The sequence below is a fragment of the Mangifera indica genome, unplaced genomic scaffold (assembly GCF_011075055.1).
Source record: "Mangifera indica cultivar Alphonso unplaced genomic scaffold, CATAS_Mindica_2.1 Un_0065, whole genome shotgun sequence".
NCBI classification, from domain to species: domain Eukaryota; kingdom Viridiplantae; phylum Streptophyta; class Magnoliopsida; order Sapindales; family Anacardiaceae; genus Mangifera; species Mangifera indica.
Genome location: NW_025401157.1, coordinates 79,549 through 103,521, shown reverse-complemented (window position 1 = coordinate 103,521; position 23,973 = coordinate 79,549). Strand labels below are relative to the sequence as shown.

Below are 23,973 nucleotides of genomic sequence, written 5' to 3'. Positions count from 1 at the left end.
AATATAATATAATTATATTATATATTATAATATTATAATATAACAAGATTGTTGCTAGGACTTGCAGCAGCAAAATAAAAAAAGGACTTTCCTACACCAAGTTTTAGTTTATAAAGGGTGGGTCCACCCTAAATTTTTACGCCAACTTTTTCCTTCACCAAGTGTTTTAGTTTATAAAGGTGGGCCTACCCTAAAATAATGCTAACATGCCAATCATTTTTTTAATCTAATTTTCTTTTTTTATTTTATATTGCAGGTCCCTTCAACCCTTATATGCACATATATTAAAATGGGTGTTTAGTTTGGGTAATGTTTGATTATTAAAATAGAAATATTACCTTGAAGATAAATTACTTAGAAGATTATTGAATATAAATTACTTAGAAGATTATTGAATATAAATGATTACTATGTTTAATAAAATTTGATAGATATAAATAATTATTGTGTTTGATTAACGGTAATAAAAGATTACTAGTAAAATATTTTACTTAAATACCCTTAAATATAATTATTTTTAAATATTTTTTATATTATTTGTCATATTAATTAAAAATAAATTTATTTTTATCTTAAAAAATTAATAAATAATAATTTTTCTTTAATAAACTCAAGATTACCCCAATAATCTTTAAATACCTAAGGTAAAGGTGGTAATCAGATTACTACCTATATTACCTGCCACGCCAGCATTGGTAATAGAAGATTACTGTAATATTTTATTACTGACAAATCAAACAAGGGAATAAAAGATAGATTACCAAGGTAATCTTGAAAACCTTTAACCAAACGCACCCTAAGGGTTGGCGTTTAACGCTAACCCTTGGCGTTAACGCCAACCTTTAATACCCAGAACTTTCACGCCAACGTTTATTTTTTTTTCAGTTTTAATCTTTAAATACTAAATTTTTTTTCAGTTAAATCCTATTAAATGATTTTCTTCGATAGTAATTTCTTCCAGGGTATAAAGTAGATGTGGTTGAGTTTTTTCATGGGTTACTTTTTTTTTTATATCCTCACTTTGAAGAATTCTTAATATGAAGAATTCAGTTTTTTCCTTTATTTTTTTGTTTTTGAAGATGAGGATGAAGAGAGCAAGGATCTGTCTGCATGATTTATTTCTTTATCACTTTGAAATAAGAGGAAGAAGAGAGAAAAAAGTTACAGAGAAGAGGAGAGAGAATATATGCATGAAAGATTAAAAAGGGGTATTTTGGAAAAGATGATTACAGTTGTGGTATATTTGTTTAAGCTTTAGGATATGTGACATTTTTGTATACACGAAATAAAATAGTGGTAAAAATTTCAATTTCCCTTAAATTTATTTTTAAGATATATGGTATAATTGGAATGGCATTGAACCCTAAGTTGACATTTGTTTACCAATAGGTTGACTCATCGAAATCATTATCTTGGAATTTTAATTATAATAACTTTATATTAAGGTTATAAATGAGCCGAGCACAAATAAGGTTTGACTCATTTTGGATTGGATTCAGTTTGGATTTAGTTCAAATTTGTCAAGTTTACTCAATCAAATATTCATGATTAGATTAATGTTTGTTGTCTTATATTTGTTCAAGCTAAACTCATTTCTAGGTCAAACAATTTTGTTTTGAATACTCCAGGTGCTTGTGGAGACGATATTAAGGTGACTTAAAGCCAATATGTCCACTGAATGAAAATTATATGAGTATCTGCGAGTCCATTTGTACTCATGGGACTTAACATAGGTTTGCATATTCAGTGTCCATTCAAATCATTCTGTTCTAGATTCATACTCAATTTTATTTGACCCAATCACACGTGTATCTGGACCAACCCACATGTTTTTTAAGTCTATCTTTGAATCTTTAACTTTGAGCTTATTTTTCATATTTTATTTTGTAGGATAACACTAGGTTTTTTTTTTTCTTTTTTTAATTTAAAGAGCAAAATTGATGATATTGAGTATTATAAATTTTCTAATAACAAACAAATTTGGACAAAACAATAGGTGAAGAATTTGTCATTCACTCATATCATATTAGCAATTGAATAAGGATGTTAATTGGGTTGGACAAATTTGAGATCTGATTGTTTGGTTCGAAAAAACAAATTTTTGGTAAAACAAAATTCAAGCTTTGGGTAAACCTAAACCAAAAAAAAAAAAAATTATTCATTAAGTTGGTGGGCTCAAGTTTCAATAAAAGTTGTTCAAGCCAAAGATGCAATAACAATTAAATAATGTAATTTTGTTAATTTATATTATTGTTATATTTAGATCATATTTGTTAAATTTTGCATACATATGTATAACTAAAACAAAAACTTATAATTTTTAAAGTTAAATTTTATATTTTTATATATATATATATATATATTTAATAAGATTACGTGATTTTTCTAATTATATATTTTAAAATTATTTATATCATAGAATCCGATAATTTCATACATAAATTTAATGTATGAAACCATTATTTCTTATTTTTGCTTTCATAATTCTCAAGAAACTTAGTCATAAATTAAAATAGTAGTTTATGTGTGCTTGAGTTGATTATTATTTATTTGATAAAGTGTTTTTATAAGTTTTTAAAATTATAAAGTTGTATTATAATTTTTAAAATTATTGCGAAACTCGATTCAATTTAAGGTTCCGAATCTGAACTAAAATTTTGAGCCTCGAATAGCCCAATTTGAAGAAACCAGTCCAGGTCTACTGGCTGGCCTACAATTAAATATCAAAATCGAATGGTGGCCTGTGTGGGGCATGATATAGTCGGGTACAATACCCGGAAAACAAATGAAGTCGGCCCACAAGACCAAAAACCCTAGCTAAAACTCTTATAAACTCACTTCGCCGCTAACAATTGCCGCACCTCTTTCATGCAAAACGCAAGTGAGATTTGATTTCTTTTTTGTGTCAATAATTTTTTTCTTTAATGGAAGATCGCAATGATGACTCGGTAAAATTCAAGCTCAACAGACCGGAATGCAGGCTTCTCTTCTTGAGAACTTTGCATGTCGACCACCCCGCTGAACTGAGCGATCTTTTTCATTAATTATCTTTGTTTTTTGGTTTAGTATTTCCGAAATTCTTCAAAATTCTTAATTTTTTCTGTTTTAATTCTTTTATTTATGGGGTAAGGATTACGATGAGGATTCACAGCTCCCTCTTCTGAATTTTAAAGTTGAGGAGAAGCGCTGGCAGAATCGAACCTATGACTTTTAGCCAACACTGAGTAATCATTTACTTTGATTTGCTGCTTCTTATTAATGGTTTTTTTTTTTAAATACCATATATTTTGATTCACTTGTAGATGAGGATGAAGCAATAATATTATAATCCAACACTTGATCTGAGATTTTCATTATCAAATGAATGCTATTATTAGCTTCTGAATCTGCTGAAATTCTATTTTCTTCAGATAGTTTTACTTTGGTTAAATCATCTGCTCTCTTTAGAATATTGTAATCCTTCGTTGACTTAATTCTTAGCTTATAGATCATAGTCCACACGCTCCAGTTTTATTGTTTGCTGAAATTTAATTTAGTGCAAGCGTTGTTAGAATATGATTTAGTTGATGGGTTAGTTGTTAATTATCTATTGATCTGAGAACTCAAACTTTGTGTAGATTTAAGTTTTTTAAAGATAGGTAGAAATAGTTAATAGGGGTTTGGAGTTGGTAGATATACCAAATAAGCAATGCCTGTATTAGCTAGTTCTATCTATCTTTTGAGTCCTTCAAGTCTACCTGAGTTTTGTTCTCATGTTTATATATGAAATGAAAGTTCTTTTCTTTGACCAAAATGGTCGCTCAAGACATAACATCTCTATGAGAGACGTTATTGTTATCACATTGAAGCAAAACTGTGTTGTCAAGTGATGAAATCTGGAAAATCTTAGGACACCTTCCTACACGGCTGTCTAGCTGTGGATGAGAACAACATTCCAGACTGATGATGATGCACGCATATTAATTCTAAGGAAAAATTAATTCTTGTTTTGAATATTTAGATAGTATTATTTGAAATAAATTTGGGGTAATTTCTTTTTGTTAAAACATGAAAGGAATAAAATTTTGTGATTTTGTTTCTTGATTATGCAAGCTTAAAGCTTTAATGTCATAATTAAGTACATGTGCTACTCTGTTGTTAACTGTGTGTGAATCAAATGATCTCTTTTTATGATCTTCTGTGTTATTGAGTGGTTTTTTTAATGTTATGGTTCTGTAATATGAACAAGAAATCTAGGAGCTTTTGAAATTCAGCAATTTCTCATCATAAGACTAGAGTTAATACCCAGTTTCACTGTTTTGATCGAGAATTAAGAAGGTCTTTGTAATCTATATGTTATCTTAAGCCTCTAATTCTTGGTATGTACCTGCATATGTCGAAGGTTTCTTTCATAGTAGATTATCGAAGGGAGGAAATAATTGTAATTCTAGTAAGTTTGTTCTAGTCTTACCTGAAAGAAATATGATAACCCGAAGTCACTGAAGTGATTTCTCTCACAATTCTTAATATATCACCAAAATCCAACTCTCCAGTGTTCACCGCCCTGCGGTCCAAGCTCATTTAATGTTGTCACTCCAAGGTTTCTTCATGTGGTGGGAATCTACAATTTTAAAACAGGGCTGTCGTTTTAACTGCAAATATTCGGTTCATTTATAAAACAACTTATAAAATCCTGGTTTGTCCAGAATTTTAATTTGGTGATTCGAGATCTTATTGGAGTAGAAATCTATCTTTGACTAGATGTTATAATATTGTGGTGGAAAATTGTGGATTTCCACCACATAAGAAATCTTGGGACGGCAGTATTAACTGAGCTTGCCTAAAACTTAGGCCGTGGTTTAAAACCAGCCGGCCGCTGGTTGCAAACAACAAATGCTTGTGTTTAAAATTATAAGCATGGCGTGATGTGAACGGAATTACTACAGAATACTTTATTAAAAGCTTACTAGTCTGCAAATTCATGAACATGAGATAGGACAAGGAACAAAACATTAAATTAGATACATAACATATATAATCACTCACCCAATCTTCCTTCCCAGTCAGCCTGAATTGACAAGACGATGAGCAAAGTCACCATGCTGTATTGGCAGAAAAGTTCAAATATTAACTTGCAGAATAGTGTTATAATGGTCAAATCTCTCTGCCGTCTCTCCAGTTCCAAACCTCCTTGTTATAAGCACCTTTCTGAAAATTCAAACCAATAGCTTAATCAGTTTTACTTTGGCTAATTCAGAGCAGCCATGCCTATAGCAGATTATCAAGGCTTCATCATACTTTCCCTCGTTGGGCTAGTCTCCATGGTTCTTGTCAAAGCAACAATGAGAAAAACCAAGAGTGCCAATCGTCTTCCGCCAAGCCCACTGGCATTACCGGTCATTGGACATCTCCACCTTCTTGGTCCAATACCTCACCAAGCATTTCACAAGCTGTCATCTGCCTATGGACCATTAATTCATCTTTTCCTTGGCTCCGTCCCTTGTGTGGTTGCCTCCTCCCCAGAAATAGCTGAAGAGTTCCTCAAAACCCATGAGTTTTCTTTCCTTGACCGTCCCCGCATAACTGCTGTTGACTATCTCACGTATGGATCAGCTGATTTCTCTTTTACTCCTTACGGACCCTACTGGAAGTTCATGAAGAAAGTATGCATGACTGAGCTTCTCAGTGGCCCGACTCTGAACCGATTTCTTCCAGTCAGGTCTGAAGAGATAACGCAGTTTTTACGGTTGATGCTGAATAAAGCAAACGCAAAGGAGGCAGTTGATGTTGGACGAGAGCTTATAGGGATGACAAATCACGTAATATCAAGAATGACTATGAGCCAAAGAGCTTCCACTAATGAAGAAGAAGCCGATGAGATAAGGAAGTTGGTGCATGATGTTGCTGAGCTTACCGGGAAGTTTAATTTGCAGGATTTTATTTGGTTCTGCAAGAACTTAGATTTGCAGGGATTTGGGAAAAAGTTGAAGGAAGTTCGTGACAAATTTGACAAGATGATGGAGAGAATTATTAAGGAGCATGAAGAGGCAAGGAAGATAAATAAGAAAACAGGCAGAGACAAGGCACCAAAGGATTTACTTGATATTCTACTGGACATATCAGAAGATGAGAGCTCAGAAATGAAGTTGACCAGAGAAAACATCAAGTCCTTCATCCTGGTAAAGATTCTTTAGCACCTATGCATCCATAATTTTTATAATTTGCTTGAAGCTATATACATTTTCTTGGTTTCCACAGGATATTTTTGCAGCTGGAACTGATACATCCGCCATTACTGTTGAATGGGCTCTGGCAGAACTAATCAATCACTCAGGGATAATGAAAAAAGCGAGAGAAGAGATTGATTCTGTAGTAGGAAAGAGCAGACTGGTAGAAGAATCTGACATCCCCAACCTTCCCTACCTCCAAGCTATAGTAAAGGAAACACTAAGGCTTCACCCCACTGGGCCAATGATCGTGAGAGAGTCAACCAAAAACTCCATCATAAATGGTTACGATATTCCAGCAGGAACAAGACTCTTTGTTAACGTATGGGCTATCGGTAGAGACCCAAACCACTGGGAGAACCCACTTGAATTCCGCCCGGAAAGGTTTATAGTAGAAAATGGAAAGAACCAGTTGGATGTTCGAGGACAGCATTTTCATCTGTTGCCTTTTGGAAGTGGACGAAGATCATGCCCCGGAACCTCACTGGCATTGTATATGGTTCAGGCAACTCTTTCGGCTATGATTCAGTGCTTTGATTGGAAGCTTTTGGGAGGAGGTGTAATTGTTGACATGGAAGAAGGACCTGGATTAACTCTTCCAAGAGCTCATCCTTTAATTTGTGTCCCAGTTACTAGGCTTAAGCCATTTCCACTGCTCTGATTATTCACGTAAGAATTAGAAACGAGACTTACTCAGCCTTTGTAATTGTGTGGTTCTTTATGCAACTCATGATGAAAGAAAACATACTACACTGGAGATGATTTTTATCTTTGTTGATGTAAGAATTACTTTTGTTTATGAAGTTAATACATATGATTGCTTTTGGACTATACTCTCTGGTATAAGTTAATCTATGATAATTGTTAGTAACTGAAGCTATATAACTAGTTTTTCTCATATCCCTGAGTAAACCCACTTTTTTTAGATAAAAGCTTAATCTCATCTAAATTATTTCCACTAAGATCAAACATGGCTGACTTGCAAGGCCGCGCTATACTTTTCTTCCTTCCATGATTTTGATGAGAGCAATCTTCAGAAGAACCAAGACCAAATCTCCTCTTCCACCAAGCCCGTTGCACCTGCCAATCGTTGGACACCTTCACCTCGGCCCCTTTATTACTTGTTTATGTGGGCTTCGAAAAACGATTGCTATCAATCACCTTTTTGCCAATTATGGACCTTACTGGAAGTTTCTTAAGAATCTATGTATGTCTGACGAGATAAAGCGGTTCATAAAATTGATGTAAGGAAAGCTAACTGAAATAAGGCAGTTGCTGTTGGAGGAGCGCTAATAAGGCTAACAAAGTCGTACGTGTTCCTGAAGACGATGAGGTGAGGAAGTTAGTAAAAGCTGTATTTGAGCTGGTTGGGAAGATGAATCTGCAGATTATATTTGGTTTGAGATTAAAACACTTGGAAATCTTTTTCTATTGAAAACTTCCCTTCAAGAATTTGATTTTGTAAGAAGCAGCAGGATTTGCTGGGAATTGAGAAATAGGCCAAGGAAGTTCGAGACATGTTTGACTCTATGATGCAGAGAATTATATTAGAATATGAGCAGATCATGCAGGGAAGGATTTCCTTGACATTCTATTATCTCAATCATCATATTTAAATTTAAACAAAAAATTTACTTCATCAAATTTTAAAACTATTTATACTTTATGTGGAGAAATATAATTTTGATCTCAAAATCCAAAAATTTATTGATTTAAAAAAAAAAAATCAGCTTTCATTTCATTAAAAAAATATATTTATGCAGTCGATTTTTCGTTTTTTTTTTTTTTTTAATTTTTTGTTTATAAATTTTTAAAGACTAGCTGCCAACACTCTTTACATCTCTTCACGGCTTGCCTCGTCCCTTCGTTCTCTTTCAATCAATGTCTCTCTACCCTTTAGGGTCTCAGCGTTTTCAAATATATATATAAAATCTAATTCATTAGATCTGTTCTGTCTAATTATTTCTTGATTATCGTTTAATCAAAGTCTTTCTCCAGTTAGATGTATCGCGTCTTTTTTGTATTCACCACAAAGAAATATCTATTAAATTTTTTTTTATTTCAAAATTACAGTTTTCTCTATTCATACGATTTTAAGTTGTGATTACATCTAGCAATCCACTATTCTTGCATAATCTCATCTGGGTCCTCTAAAAGTCGCTTGACTTGATTAAACTAAAAAAGCTTTCATTTAATTTTATTATTTCAGCCTGTGGGGTTGTGCCGCAATGGTGACAGTGAATCTGGGAATGCTGCACTATGTAATAGACCGCGTTTATGGTGCACTCATGCACAGAACAAAGATGAGCACACCTTTTTTCTCAAGAGGGTGGGGGGGCTCAAAGCATGAACTTTTAGTGAATCTGGTTAATTTTGTGGATCTCTCAAAAGAATTTGTGGAGATTCTTAGTCTTAGTTTACTTGTTTGCAATGTGGCGAAACAGTCATTGGTTTGTTATTAGGCTAAACGACTATTTCCCACCCAAGGTTTGATGTTTTCTCAAAAGTCTTCCCTTTAATTATGGAAACACCAAATATCCACCCATGACCGATTAGATTTAACAAAACCCTAACGCCTAAAAATTTTATCTCTTTTTGCCCCCCTAAACTTTAAAAACTAAAATTTTTCCTCAGCCTAAGTTTTAAAAATGACAGTTTCACCCTAGGGTTTGGTTTTGAAATCTCCGACGACCGTTCCGACTCCATTGCCGACTACCTCTCCCTCCCGAAGCAGTCTCTCCTTCCAGCGAATGTTTTCCTCCCATTTGGAGGCTCGATCGGCGTTGGCTTCACTTTGGGAGACGAAGACGAAGCCGTCGTCTTCCCAGAGGTCTTCTTCTAGGAAGACGATCGTCTTCCCAGACGAAGACCACGATTTCGTCTTCGTCTGGGGAGACGAAGAACTTCGTCTGGGGAGACAAAGAACTTCGTCTTCCCCGACGAAGTTCTTCGTCTCCCAAGGCGAAGCCGACGCCGATCGAGCCTCCAAATGGGAGGAAAACATTCGCCGGAAGGAGAGGCTGCTTCGGGAGGGAGAGGCCGTCGGCAATGGAGCCGGAACGGTCGCCGGAGATTTCAAAATCAAACCCTAGGGTGAAACTGCCATTTTTTAAAACTTAGGATGGGGGAAAATTTTAGTTTTTAAAGTTTAGGGGGGCAAAATTAGATTCTATTTTAGTTTATTTTTAATATTATAACAAAAATGACGATTTTACCCTTATCACCGTTAGAGTTTTGTTAAATCTAACCGGCCATGGGTAGGTGTTTGGTGTTTCCATAGTTAAAGGGTGGAAACTTGAGAAAACATCAAACCTTGGGTGGAAAATAGTCGTTTGGCCTTGTTATTAAGTTATCTTGTGTCACAATTTATTTTTCTATGAAAAATATCAGATGTTCCATTGTGGATTACCAACCAGCCATTGAATGTGGAATGATACTGTAACCAGGTTCAGTATTAGTTGAGAAGTTTCATCAGTTCAAACATTTCGAGGACAGTGCATGTTTGATTTGGAATTTATATCCGATTTTTTCATGACAGTTGCTAATAATTTCTGAGCTTCACATTGTGCTGTTAAAATTTAAAATTTGAAGTTAGCCTATATGACAATCTGATTTTTTTTATAATCCTACCAAAGCTAGGATTTGTATCAGAAGCTTCTTAATGATGTTTTCAACTGAATCTTACCTTTGTTCTGATTTAAACCATCATCTATTGTCTCTTAATTTCAAGTTGTAATCTTTTCCAGGCACAGGGGACCACACATTTGAGCGGAGATTGCGTCTTGGCGCACCATTGTTGAAGGAAAACATTGCGACCATGGTGCTTGAGAGGTAAAAATTTATTGTATGTTGCCATCTACTTGTAGAAGCTGAAGACTGAGCTTCTGGTTATAAGATTTTGATCGATGTAAAAATGTGATTGCAGCCCATTCTATGGTAAACGGCGGCCTATGCTTCAACAAGGCGCAGAACTTTTGTGTTTTAGTGACTTGCTATTATTAGGAAGAGCTACAATTGAAGAGACACGGAGTCTTTTGCATTGGTTAGACTCAGAGGCAGGGTTTGGCAAGATGGGTATCTCTGGACTTAGCATGGGTAAGAAAAATTCATTAGTTATATACTTGTGTCTTTGAAAGTTGAAATAAGTTGTTTGCAGCTAACTTATGAGTTCAAAGCTGTGAAAGATAATTCGAAGCACAAAATGTTCACACCCATGGTGTGTAATAATTACACCATTTATTAAGTCCATTTACTTATTCAAAATCTGATGCCTTACCGAATCTAGGAGGAAGGCATGCTGCAATGGTTGGATCACTGCACCCCACACCTGTTGCAACCCTTCCATTTCTCTCCCCGCACTCTGCTGTTGTGGCATTCTGTGAGGGAATATTAAAGCATGGTACTGCATGGGAGGCATTGAGGGAGGATCTTGCAGCTCAAAAGGCTGAAACCACACTTGAGGAGGTCAGAGAACGGATGAGAAATGTATTATCTCTCACAGATGTTACACCCTTTCTAGTCCCCAAAAATCCCAATGCCGTGATTTTTGTTGCTGCAACTGTACGTACCATATCTGATGATCATCATGTAGATGTCTCACTTACAAATGGCCCCCTGACTTCTTTTTTCTTTACCAAGTTGTTGTCAAATGAAAATTGTGACTGATCATGAGATCAGTCTCAACCAGTAGGCCAATTCTGTTCAAAATATTTTTGGAGTCAGTGATCCTAATGCATTGAACTGAATAATGTCCTGTATCTTTTCAAGTCTTGTACTTTTTTTTCTTACCATCGATTCATTATGCATTTTAGGATGATGGTTACGTACCTAAACACTCAGTGCTGGAGCTTCAGAAAGCATGGCCAGGTTCAGACGTGAGATGGGTTACCAGAGGCCATGTCTCATCCTTCCTTTTCTACAGTAGTGAATTTCGCAAAGCGATTGTGGATGGGCTTGATAGATTAGAGTGGAAAGAGTCTCCTTAATGACTAGCACCTCATGTAAAGAAGAGGCTTTCGATTTTATTTGGGTATTCTTCTTCATCGCTAGTTCTCCAGGAACTTGTACAATTAATTATAATTAATATCTTAAAACACCCTTTTAAAGACTTCTTGTGAATATTTTATTCTCTCTTATTTGCATGCTTTATCGTGGAGGAAAACGTAAAATAAGTTCACTGACCTCTATAATAAATTGAGAAAAAAAAATTTGAACTGTTTGGAAAATATGGTAGTACCTTTGTTCTTGCTTCGGGTTTTTCACTGAATACTAGAGAATTACTAGATAACACCCAAGAAACTAGAATTAGTGACTAGTAATTGCTGCTTATCCCGAGTTCTTGAACTATCAAATTATCTATAGTTAATTGTAGAGTTGGGTTTTGTCATGTCAACTGAAAACTAATTGGCCTCCGATTAAGGAGGTCAAAGCCTTTTAATATGGCATTCCACAATGTAATCCTCTGACATATCGAAAGAATCAGTCACTTGTACAGATGCTTTTGCTGCCTTTCTACTAAAAATCTTTTCCCTCATTATCCTCCCTCTCGTGAAATAGAAGCCTTTTAGCAAAGATGGCAAAACATGATTCTAATAGCTATCAGTCACAAGCTACTCCTAAAAACAATCTATGGCTTTAGAGCAGAAGATCTGCTTCCAGGTATGTGTGTTTTACTTGAAAACTGCATCTCTGGAGATAAACTTTTGGACTCCAACTGGATGGTCCTTAGCCTGTGGATCTGGTCATGCTGATTTTTATTAATTTTAGATGATATGTTGATGCAAATTGATTATATTCTGATAGGAAGTAAAAGCAGTGGGAAAGGCTACAGTATTTGTTAAGTGACTACAATAATAGTTCGATTTTGAACATTTGGAGTCCATCCCTTTATTTTTTTTATTTTAATCATACGACAAGTATGACATGCTCACAATATTAAGATAGACTGGAACTGAAGATTTGGAATATCTGCCTTTAATTACCAAGGCGTCTGCTTTCTTCTTACTGCACTCACTTGCAGCTTTCAAGCGGGGCGCCACACAAACACTTGTTATGAAAGTAGGAGGAATAATCGAAGCTCTGCAACTTCCCTCCAAAAGGAATCTGCCCACACAACCTGTTATAACTAACATTAAAGGACTGTAAATCCACTGAAGTCAGTTGGGTAGGAATGCTACCGAAGATCTTGTTGTGATTCAAGTCCAACGATGTCAAGTTCATCGAAAACTTAACTGTTGACAAATTAAACTCCAACAAATTTCTAGAAACGTCCAATTGTTGCGTTCTCTTGTTGATCCTGAACAAAAATGAAGCATCACCTTCTAGTTTGTTCCTGGACAGATCAATGATATTGAAATCCATGTTGCTTAAAGAGGAAGGTATTTTACCAGACAACTGGTTGTGTGACAAGTAGAGCGATGGCACTTTGCCATTGAATGCACCAAAAGACTCTGGGATTGGACCTGTAAGTTTGTTTCTATCCAAATGAAGAGCATTAAGATTTTGCAATTTGGAAAGGGAACCGGGGATTGAGCCAGAAAGATTATTATGAGAAAGATCGAGGAATGTTAAGTTGTTGAGTTCACCAAGAAAGTCTGGTATTGAGCCAGAGAGATTTGTCCAGCTAAGACGAAGAAACTTAAGGTTCTTGAGTTTGACAATAGAGCGTTGTATGGGGCCAGTGAGGTTGGTTAGCTTGCGAAGATCTAGCCTTTCAAGGTAAGGAAGATCACCGACTGCAACGGGAATTGGACCGGATAGATCTCCGTAGGAAATACTGAGAGTTTTAATGCGATTATTGGAATCACAATCGACACAGTACCAATGACAGCAGTTCTTATTAGGGTCCCAAGAAGCGAGTACGTAAGGGTTGTTAAAAGCTTGTTTGATGTTAAGAAGAGCCTTTAAGTCATCAGGGTTGCATAAATCAGAGAGAGAAGAGTAGAAGAGGATGGAGAAGATGAGTAGAGACAAGAATAGAGTAATGTTAGTGTTCATGTTTTGCTTTCAGAAGTGGTTTTTGCTTTGATGAGAAAGGTGAAGCAAAGAGAGAGATTTATCCTCTATAATACAACATGAATCACACGGGCTAATACGCATCCTTTATTATTGTAGTACGTGTCCTCTGTTATTGTCCTATTAATTCCAGTTGTTTGATACATGTCCTCTGTTATTGTCCTTTTTTATTCTAGTTTTTTTGTAACACTGTTTGTATTGTTATAACGTGTCTTTGTAAACGTGTCATAAAGATGTGTAATAATTTTCAAGGTATTTTATTTCATACAAATTATCCATCTTATAGGATGCATGAAGGGTAAAAGTAGGGGCACTGGGAACAGTATGAGTTTCTAACTATGGAATAAGAGTTTGACAAGCCATGATTAAAGAAACGTTTTGAGTAATTATGTAAATCTGAATTTTTAAATATCTCTCTTTCACAAACTAAGAATCCTAAAACTTAGAATGTTGGCTCTGATACCATAACACAGGGAAGCACAAGCAAGCTCACTTATTAGAGAGTGAAGGTATTATTATGGTGACGCTCTTCCCAAATTTCTCCTGTCTCTTCAATATCCCCAATTTTGCTCTGCCCTTAAATTCAAAGTTCAAGTCACTGGTACAGTTTCACAAGGTCAAACCGTCATGGCTACCATTCATTATCAAATAGTATATCAGGTCTTAAACCATTCTTTGGATATTGTTACTCCTAAAAATACACAAGATGCCATATTTTTGAATGTGGATACAGATAAGAAACCTCATTGCACTCCTGTTCCTAAGCAAATGCCCAAGGAACAGTTAGAGCAATTGATTCCCAAGAAATAGTACACTGCTTATGAGCAATTGCAGACTGAACATGTTACTATGCGTTGGAGTGTTTCAATTTTGCAACCATTTAGTCTAAGATATCTTATTTATGTGAGAATGTTAATACCAATAGCTTGATTCAGGGTTTTGTACTTGAGTATTATACTTTAAAACATATCTTGATAATTTAGAAACTGATGAATTATTTGACCAATCTTTTGTTATCATTTTCAAACAATATAAAATGTGTATATATATATATATATATATATATATATATATATATATATATATATATATATATATATATCACATATCTCATCGTTTTTGTGAGTTTTGTTGACATGTTATATTATCATTTTTAATAATATGAATTTCACACTAAAATCTCTCTTAAATTCAACATAACATATTGTAAGTATACATCTGAAAAAAAAAAAATCTCTCACTTTACCTTCACTTTCTTAAATAGGTATAATTTGAAATTTATATGATAATGTAATTAAATCAATATCAATGGATTGGTTTGATAAGATTGCTATTTTCCATTCTAAAAATGTGCCATTGCATGTCATTTTCATTAAGAGGAAAGGCCATGGCAGGTATCAAAACGACAATAATAAAGCACACATATGCCAATAATAGAGGACATGTAGAAACCCATGTGATACATGCTGCAATCATGGAGTGGAGAGTGATCTCCTTGACGTTGAGGTGGCTAATAGTAGATCACTCCTTTCTAGTTGTTCAAAGAAGCCAAGTAGAGTGTCTTCATCAGGTGGGGGATCCGGGGAGCCAGGATTCTGAAAGAAAAAACTTAGAAGTAGCCTGATTTTGCAAATCCTGTCTCTGGTAAAATGTTGATCGACAAGTTTTCCAGCACTCAATGCACCAGAATTTAATGCTTGACGTGAAATCCCGTGGCTCTCTGTGTAGAGTACAGCCAATGAGGTAAAATGTGGATTGACAAAAGTTTTCCTGCACTCCATGCACACGAATATTATATATTGTAATATAAGTATCGATTTCCATATTCACGAATCTAATAATTTTTACATAATATCAAAACGAGTTTAATAGTCTAAAGTAATATTGGATATCAAATGATAACACATTCAATCAAATAATAAATCCAATAATTTATAATAATTGTATTAAAAAAAGGGTGTTAAAAAATGAAAAAAAATCTCATATTAAATAAAAAATAATATAAATAATATGTTAGTGTAATAGATTAAACTTTAATATAAATCAATTAATTTTATATAACATAGGTTTAAATTTTTACACTTATAGATCCAAAATATTTTAACAAAATCCAACTCAACTCTCAACATCTAAATCTGACTGCACACAAAAAAGTTGAGAGCCTGTTATATTGAGGATCATATTCCTCAACCTCCCTGCAAGTCTCAAAAGTAAAGTCCTACAGTTTTGTAAAACTCTACCATATTGCTGAGTATTATGACTATATATGCCGAAGTAGAAGCAGTCAAGTGTAACTCTGATAAGAGGTGTTCATGGCCTAGGCCGGTCTTAAGTTTGCTGCAGTAATAAGTACTTGGGTCAGGTTGACCCATGAGATATATAAGACCTATAACCCAGTTTAATGTATATGGGTCAGCTTTAAATGAAATGACTCGTTAATTTTAATAAAAATTTATTTTTTAATATTATAATTATTAATTAATTAATTTAATTTTTAATATTATATAAACAATACCAGATTGATTTACGGATCTTATGTTTAGACTTACGATTCGATTTGAAAGACCTATAAATTGGGCTTAACATATTATAATACTAAATCAAACCTTCATGAACGGGCTCTGGGCCAAGCCATCGGCTGTGGCCCAACCCGTCCTAGTTGACCGCTCTCTGATATTAAATATCCTTTGCTAAAGGACATGGAGGCTACCAGAAGCACTCTGGTTTTAACTTTTCATCTTACATTTCTAACCAATAATATGAGGGGTATCATCTTCTAATTACACTGCAGAAGCATATAAAATTAGACTTCATTGGAATTTATGCCGACAATCCATAATCAAATATTAACTGAATCAATCAATCAATCAATCAATCGCGGTTATAGATGTATAGGATGGGATGGCCATGGCATCTTTGAACTGTTATATTATATGGTTGAATGACAAGTCCACACCCGAGAAAGAAAATATCGACTAAAGTTAAAAGCCATGTTTTCTCTTTTTCTTTACGTTTTCCAAGCAAGTCGAACACATAATTAATTGCCATCCAGAACCTGATTACCAGGACTTTGCCAAGAGCACTGCCATCTGCAACTGGTCAGGGTTAAAGCATCAAGGATATTTCCCTTTAGGCCCTTTTTTTTTTTACTCTAACTTTAACCATATTTTTAAATTTTTTTTGGGGTCAATTTTAACTGTAGAGGATATATAGATAATTTTATTCATATAATTTTAAAATTTATTTATAATTATATAATTATTTTTTCATTATCTTCTTTTCTTATTTAATTTTTTTTAATTGTTTATTATCTAATCGACATGCAATGTCAACAAAAACCTATTAAAGATTGAGGCTGATGAAGAGAGCAAAATCAATCAAAGCAACAGATTAAGAGACGAAGTGGGGTGTGCTTGACGGAAGCAATGCTAACAATTTACATTTGAACATTTATGCATATGGCTACAGAATATATTGTCAGATGGTTCGGATAACATCAACGAGATCCAACCTTCTTCTCCTCTTAAACTCACATGACGTGAAGATGTAATTTTCTTAGAGAGATCACATTGACAAGATCTAACATTGTCATTTCGATCTCACACGATAAAGACATTCAAAATCTTTAATGGGCCAACATCAATAAGATCCAACTAAAGTGTGGTCACTCTAGTGTTGTGGGTGATGACACACGATCAGAAACAAAGTTTGTAGTTATCAGTGACAAATAAGAGCTATCTTGAATTTGATAAATGCGATTTATGAAGACGGATAAATAAAAGAGTATATAAGTAATTTTAATACTAATATAAAAGTATAAAAGTAATCTAATTTATTATATTAATATTAAATTTTCAAAAGTCATTTGCCAAGATTATCTTCATCATTTAGAGGGGAAAAAAAAAAGGGATGGGAAATGGTCTTTCTCCCTTTAGTTTAAGCAAAACAAAAGTAGAACTGCTAGTGGGAAATTAGGTTAAAGGGAATAAAGAATAAAGATGAAGAATAATGGTTAAGTCTTTATGTGCAAGGCCATACACCCATACGCTTTTCGTTGTGCTTTTGCTTTTCTTCAAGCTCACCATTCTGCTTTACTTCTTTGTATAGTCTTTTCTATGCTCTTCCCTTTCCATTTGCTACACTGAAATAAAAAAAGGTCTATACACAGTAAGTACAAGGCCAGCCAAACAAAACTACTCCACAACAAATACTTGAGATGCTCAAATATATATATATATTGGTAATCAAGGCTTCTATTCGTATTGGTTGAATGAATAAATTCGGGACACAGTAATCAAACCTACAATCATTGCATCAGACAAGTTAGAATTTTATAAGCATAATAAAGATTTGAATCAAAATATTTTTCATAAAAATTTTGATACTTCACTAATTTTATTAACTTTTAAGACTATTCTCAAATATTGCACTTGTAAAGAATTGAAAAAGCAATGTGGTAGCAAGATTATACTTTAACATCAAGTGGAGAAAGAATAAATTGTATATAAATATCTAAAAAGATTATCTTTGACAGTATAATAAATAAAGGCCACTAATCTTTGACAGTACAAGAAATAAAGATCACTAATCTTAAAGAATCTGGGAAAGTCTATCTTTGTCCTCCCAAGTGGGCTGTCAATCATCTTATGCCAGTGTAAATTTCGGAAACAAATCTCTTTGAATTCGGTGGACACATACTTATAAAATGATTTTTGATGAGCACTAATGCAAATGACAGAGCAATAGCTTCCACATTACACCTCCAGCTCACTTGATAATGCAGGCATATATCACTTTTTCAACCAAAAACTTCACTAATTTTTCCCTAACTTTTCCTTTTAATATTAAGATTCTTTTGCATGCACATAGTTATATGAAACCGGGAGGACCATTAAATCTGCTCTCAGAAAGAAAGAAAACTCAAGCTGTAGCTAAACCCCTTTTGGAACCTGCAGGCACTCATCAAAATCAAAATTTCCAAGTGCCTTGAAAATCATGATGCCGAAATATGCTTCTTACAACAAGAAATGAGCATTACTGTTCAGAACTTTCTTGGGAAGAGAAAAATCTATGGCTTAAGAGTAAGTCAATAAAGGGGCTGGCTATCAACAACTCTTGAGCTACAAAAGCTGTTATTCTTGTATCCTGAAGGTGAGTTCATCTTTACAATCCATATGTTAATAGAGTCTGGAAAATTGCAAAATCTCTTCATCAATACAATTAATGATGATTATAATTTTCCACTGAAGCTACAAGAGCAGTGAAAAATTCTTGCAGTTTCTACAGCTGGATTCTACTGCTCCAGCATTAGCTAATTCCATTTTGTGCAATTGCAGATAAAGAGGCGGGGTAGATTAAAGAAGTCACCACAATCCAACATATAAACAACCTGCAGATTTTGAAGCAAGAAGAAATTTTAGGGAGGAAACTTCCAGAGGATCTTCAAGCTAGTGACAATGAATCCGCTATCTGCTCCCCATCAACGAGAAGACTATAAGTTGAAGGACACAAAGCCACAGCTTGGAGAACGATGGCCACATGGAGGAATACGTGGAGCAGGTGGCTGGATAAGCAGTGAAAGAGCTACAAGCACATATGATCTTGTTGAGCAGATGTTTTATCTGTATGTTCGAGTGGTGAAAGCCAGAGATCTTCCCCCAAACCCTTTGACAGGAAACTGTGATCCTTACGTTGAAGTTAAGGTTGGAAATTACAAGGGGAAAACACAGCACTTCGAGAAGAAAACAAACCCCGAATGGAAACAAGTTTTTGCATTCTCCAAAGACAAGATTCAATCGTCAGTTCTTGAAGTATTTGTCAGGGACAAAGAGATGGTAGCCAGAGATGACTACTTAGGAAGGGTGCTATTTGACATGCACGAAGTGCCCACAAGAGTTCCACCGGATAGCCCTTTGGCACCGCAATGGTACAGACTAGAGGACCGTCGAGGCGATCGCAAGGTGAAAGGAGAGATTATGCTTGCAGTTTGGATGGGAACACAAGCTGATGAAGCTTTCCCTGAAGCATGGCACTCAGATGCTGCCACAGTTAAAGGAGAGGGTGTTTTCAATATCCGATCAAAAGTTTATGTTTCACCCAAATTGTGGTATCTCAGAGTTAATGTGATTGAAGCTCAGGATGTAGAGCCCCATGACAGAGGCCAATTACCACAGGCTTTTGTGAAGGCTCAACTTGGAAACCAAATACTCAAAACCAAGTTATGTCCAACCAAAACCACTAATCCTCTTTGGAACGAGGATCTGATCTTTGTTGCAGCTGAACCATTCGAAGAACAGTTAGTACTTACAATTGAAAATAAGGTACCACCTGCAAAAGATGAAATTATGGGAAAGATACATTTGCCACTCAACATATTTGAGAGGCGCTTGGATCACCGCCCGGTTCATTCCAAATGGTTCAATCTTGAAAAATTTGGGTTTGGTGTTTTGGAAGGAGATAAAAGGCATGAACACAAATTCTCCAGCAGGATTCATCTGAGAGCCTGCCTTGAGGGTGCTTATCATGTACTAGACGAATCAACAATGTATATAAGCGACCAACGTCCCACAGCTAGGCAGCTATGGAAGCAACCAATCGGGATCCTTGAAGTAGGCATCTTGAGCGCTCAAGGGCTCCTCCCAATGAAACAAAGAGATGGTAGGGGAACCACAGATGCTTATTGTGTTGCCAAATATGGGCTGAAGTGGGTGCGAACAAGAACAATCCTTGAAAGCTTTAACCCCAAATGGAACGAGCAGTACACTTGGGAGGTTTACGACCCTTGCACAGTGATCACATTGGGGGTCTTCGACAACTGCCACTTGGGCGGAAATGAAAAACCGGCATCCGGCAGTGGAGCAAAACTTGATTCAAGAATTGGGAAGGTTAGAATCCGGCTATCAACCCTAGAAACAGATAGGATTTACACCCACTCTTACCCACTTCTTGTTCTAAGTCCATCAGGGGTGAAGAAAATGGGGGAACTCCAATTAGCAGTAAGATTTACTTGTTTATCTCTTGCAAGTATGATCTACCTCTACGGACACCCCTTATTGCCCAAAATGCATTATCTACATCCCTTCACAGTTAACCAGTTAGATAGCTTGAGGTATCAGGCCATGAATATAGTAGCAGTGAGGCTCGGCCGTGCCGAGCCACCACTAAGGAAAGAGGTAGTAGAGTATATGCTGGATGTAGATTCTCATATGTGGAGCATGAGAAGAAGCAAAGCTAACTTCTTCAGGATTGTCTCACTATTTTCCGGCATAATCTCTATGAACAAGTGGCTTGGTGAAGTGCGCTACTGGAAGAACCCAGTAACTACAATTCTTGTTCATGTTCTATTTCTCATACTGATTTGCTATCCAGAATTGATCCTCCCAACAATTTTCCTATATATGTTCATCATCGGAATATGGAATTACCGATTCCGGCCAAGGCATCCTCCTCACATGGATACCAAACTTTCATGGGCGGAAGCAGTTCACCTAGATGAACTAGATGAAGAATTCGACACTTTTCCTACTTCTAAGCAGCAAGACGTGGTGCGTATGAGGTATGATAGACTGAGAAGTGTGGCTGGAAGGATACAGACAGTAGTAGGAGACATGGCAACGCAAGGGGAGAGGTTTCAGGCACTGTTGAGCTGGAGAGACCCAAGAGCAAGCAGCCTCTTTGTAATTTTCTGCCTAATTGCAGCAGTCGTGCTGTATGTGACACCCTTCAAGATAGTTGCTTTCGTTGCGGGCTTAATTTGGCTACGACATCCTAGATTTCGAACTAAGCTACCCTCCATACCCAGCAATTTCTTCAGGAGATTACCATCTCGTGCTGACAGCATGCTTTGAAAGAATGACTCTACTATGATGTGTACTCTTTTGTTTTTTTCTCTCTTTTTCGCTTTAATTTGCTCTGAATGTTTTTATATTAATTCAATAACTAATGTGTAGTTTCGTTTTTGTTGTTTCTTACTTTCAGTTATTATTTACGTATGTCTTCCTAAAACAGCAAAAACAAAGCCCCTTGATTGAAGCCATTCTTTATCCAAGGAAAATAGCAATGTTGAATAAGCCATTCCAGAATTTTTTTTATTAGGCTTTTGATTGATTGCAAGCAAGAGGACCTAATTATGTTAACTTATAATAAGATGTATTACCAAATTAATACTCAACATAAGCCGGTTTTATCATAAACAAAAACATGCACTTAAAAATAAATGTCCCCAACCTAAGCTTTTATGATATACTCATTAATATATCATACCGGAACTTTGTGTTCAGAGAAAGACTGGATTCTGTAATTTTCTTCTTTTGGTCAGAAGAGAGGATATTGTAATATGCAAGAATAGCTCCAAAATAAGGAACACAAACCCAATAATATGAATTCAGAGAGTATAATCCACCTTAACCGCAAAAATAAATTAAATAAATCATTCCATAGCATGATACGAGCTAATGCAAAACTTAGGTTTGCAAAACTTTGTTAATAAAGCACCAAAAATGTAAATGAAAAGGATTTCAGAAAAAACTTTTGACACTATAATTGGAGGAATTCCTTTAGATGACAAGCTCATGTGGTTTCATGCCTGACTTGAGTGAGAATCTTGCAGACAAGTAGGACTTCAAATCTGCAACTGCTTCAATGGATTTTATCAAGAGAGTATCAACTACTTTTTGATCATCTTTCTTGTTATCCCGGAGCACTTTCTTCTCCTGCAGTTCATTGACCAAAAAAAAAAAAAAAAAGAAAATGGACTCAATAAACCAAAACTAGAATATGCTTTTAAGAAAAATTATAAACACTATGCTAAACACGACAGACCAACAAAACTTTCCACCATTCTTCTTTAATGTCATTGACATCACAGTGACGGGGTTTACAAAAATTTGATTTGTCGCAAACGCATGTGTTCATAAACATTCCAAAGAAAATCTAACACCATCAAATTTCGAAGGGCTAAGATGAATGTAGTAGCACAATATAATTCTTTTATCTCATGGATCTTTCTATGTTGGCATAGGATGTCTGCTGAACTGAACCTATACCTACAAAGCAGTAAGTCAAAAACAACATATCTTTGGATTGTATTGAGTACATGAAGGATATATAACTCACCTCCTCTGTCTCAAAAAATTCCCCCTCTCCCTTCTTTTTCTTTGTGGTAACTTCCTTGGTGAAGTACTTGTCATCAAACTTTTCCACATTGACCCCAGAAATGTCAACCTTAGTTGACGTTGCAATAACATAAGATTGATTTACGCGTCTTAGAGGAACACCATTAATCTTGAATGGCCCTGTCATGAAGAAAGAAACCATGCAAGTATTAGAACAATAAAGCAAAGAGAAATGATAATAGTCAGACAAGAACTGAAGGCATGCCTAAGCATAACACATTCAATAAAATTATATACACAGGCCTTCCATAAAAGAAAGTTATATTCCTGAACAAGTTTATAAAAAGAAGAACAAGTTAATGATTTATATTTTGCATTTCTTAACACAATGCCTTAAGAAGTCTTATCACTAAAGAAAACATGATTCCATGAAAATATCAACTTAATAAGATTATCAAAGAATTTAATTCCTTCTTCAAAGAGTATAAAAACACAATTCAATATCTTTAAGGACTTCTTAAGTTGCAGTCAAGGAAAATGACAATTTCTGTTACAAAAAAAAATAACTAGACGCCAAAAAATAGTGGGATAAACATGGAAAAGCACATTAAGACAAAATGCTTATATTATCATCATCATAAACACATTGCATATGCCAGCTGATAAAATATAGTTGACACTGCATATGCCAGCTGATAAAATATGTTTGACATTGCATATGCCCGCTGATCAAACATGATAAGCATATAAGTGACCCCGAGAATTCAACATTTTAAAGGGAAAAAAGGGATTGATCAGCCAGCTACTTTTCACTGATTAAAGTGACAATTAATGGCACCAAATTGCATTTCTCTGATGATCCAGCATCAATTTTGTTACATAGCTTAGGAAAAATTATACTATTAATATGAAAAACACAAAACGGATCAGAGTCCCGACAATTTCTCAAAATAGCCATTAAAAATATTATAGTAACACTCACCGCTAACTAGAAGCAACCCGTATGGAAGCTGTTTTAGAAAAACAACTCTCTTGCCTATAAATCTCCCAGCCAACAAAATCAACACACTCCCAGCTGTAATATTCTCTCTTGCTTGGTAGCAGCCGCATCGTTTACAGCGGGCTTAGTCTCGTGCTTAGGGAAAACGCCGCCATTTTTGGCCTTAATTGCCCAGAGACCACGTTTGTGGTACATCTTCGACCTGGAAAACTTTCCAACGCCACGTATGATATCTGGGTTTCGGCTCCTTCTCAGGATTTTCGAGGCCATTTCGTTGAAGCCGCTCTCCGAAGAGACGGTAGCCTGGAGAAGAAAGGAGCTCGAACCCTAAACAGTCACCATTGTTAATAAAAATAAAATGTTTTGTATTTGGACCTTTTACATGAGTTTCTATAAAACCGGCTTCTTGGCCCAATATAAGCCCACATGGGACAGATTGGAGCTTGGTCTGAAACTCTTTTTCTTCTAAAGACAAACATACCCCTTTCTAAATGTACTCATTATTTGTATCAGGGAAATTATAACAAATGGCCAAAATACCCCCCATTAAGCAAAAATGCCCAAATTCATTAGTTTCAAGCAAAAATATCCAAATTCCCTATTCCTAAGCAAAAATACCCATAACTTTTTTTAAAATACC

General features: G+C 35.3%; 4 protein-coding genes, 4 non-coding genes and 1 pseudogene across 8 annotated transcripts; 7 read left to right on the top strand and 2 right to left on the bottom strand.

Moving 5' to 3' along the window:
- Positions 1–2,837: 2,837 nt before the first annotated feature.
- On the top strand, positions 2,838–7,037 carry LOC123207213 (cytochrome P450 93A3-like). The gene is made up of 3 exons (XM_044624524.1): positions 2,838–3,224; positions 5,237–6,158; positions 6,238–7,037. Exons 2-3 carry the CDS (start codon positions 5,244–5,246, stop codon positions 6,865–6,867), a joined length of 1,545 nt encoding a protein of 514 aa, XP_044480459.1. The 5' UTR covers positions 2,838–3,224; positions 5,237–5,243; the 3' UTR covers positions 6,868–7,037.
- Positions 2,931–3,033, top strand: LOC123207218. The gene has a single exon (XR_006500234.1). It is a non-coding gene; the product is annotated as a small nucleolar RNA Z107/R87 (small nucleolar RNA).
- Positions 3,128–3,228, top strand: LOC123207216. The gene has a single exon (XR_006500232.1). It is a non-coding gene; the product is annotated as a small nucleolar RNA R30/Z108 (small nucleolar RNA).
- Positions 3,300–3,390, top strand: LOC123207219. The gene has a single exon (XR_006500235.1). It is a non-coding gene; the product is annotated as a small nucleolar RNA snoR31 (small nucleolar RNA).
- On the top strand, positions 3,858–3,950 carry LOC123207217. The gene has a single exon (XR_006500233.1). It is a non-coding gene; the product is annotated as a small nucleolar RNA snoR31/Z110/Z27 (small nucleolar RNA).
- Positions 7,038–8,434: 1,397 nt separating the features above from the next.
- Positions 8,435–11,211, top strand: LOC123207191 (protein ABHD18-like). The gene is made up of 5 exons (XM_044624492.1): positions 8,435–8,660; positions 9,953–10,037; positions 10,132–10,301; positions 10,492–10,766; positions 11,018–11,211. Exons 1-5 carry the CDS (start codon positions 8,435–8,437, stop codon positions 11,189–11,191), a joined length of 930 nt encoding a protein of 309 aa, XP_044480427.1. The 3' UTR covers positions 11,192–11,211.
- Positions 11,212–12,062: 851 nt separating this feature from the next.
- On the bottom strand, positions 12,063–13,273 carry LOC123207194 (polygalacturonase inhibitor-like). The gene has a single exon (XM_044624497.1). The coding sequence runs from the start codon at positions 13,200–13,202 to the stop codon at positions 12,216–12,218; it is 987 nt and encodes a 328-aa protein (XP_044480432.1). The 5' UTR covers positions 13,203–13,273; the 3' UTR covers positions 12,063–12,215.
- Positions 13,274–17,918: 4,645 nt separating this feature from the next.
- On the top strand, positions 17,919–21,178 carry LOC123207214 (FT-interacting protein 1-like). Its single transcript, XM_044624525.1, has 2 exons — positions 17,919–18,371; positions 18,557–21,178. The coding sequence occupies exon 2, from the start codon at positions 18,677–18,679 to the stop codon at positions 21,065–21,067; it is 2,391 nt and encodes a 796-aa protein (XP_044480460.1). The 5' UTR covers positions 17,919–18,371; positions 18,557–18,676; the 3' UTR covers positions 21,068–21,178.
- Positions 21,179–21,556: 378 nt separating this feature from the next.
- LOC123207197 lies at positions 21,557–23,671 on the bottom strand (annotated as a pseudogene).
- Positions 23,672–23,973: the final 302 nt, after the last annotated feature.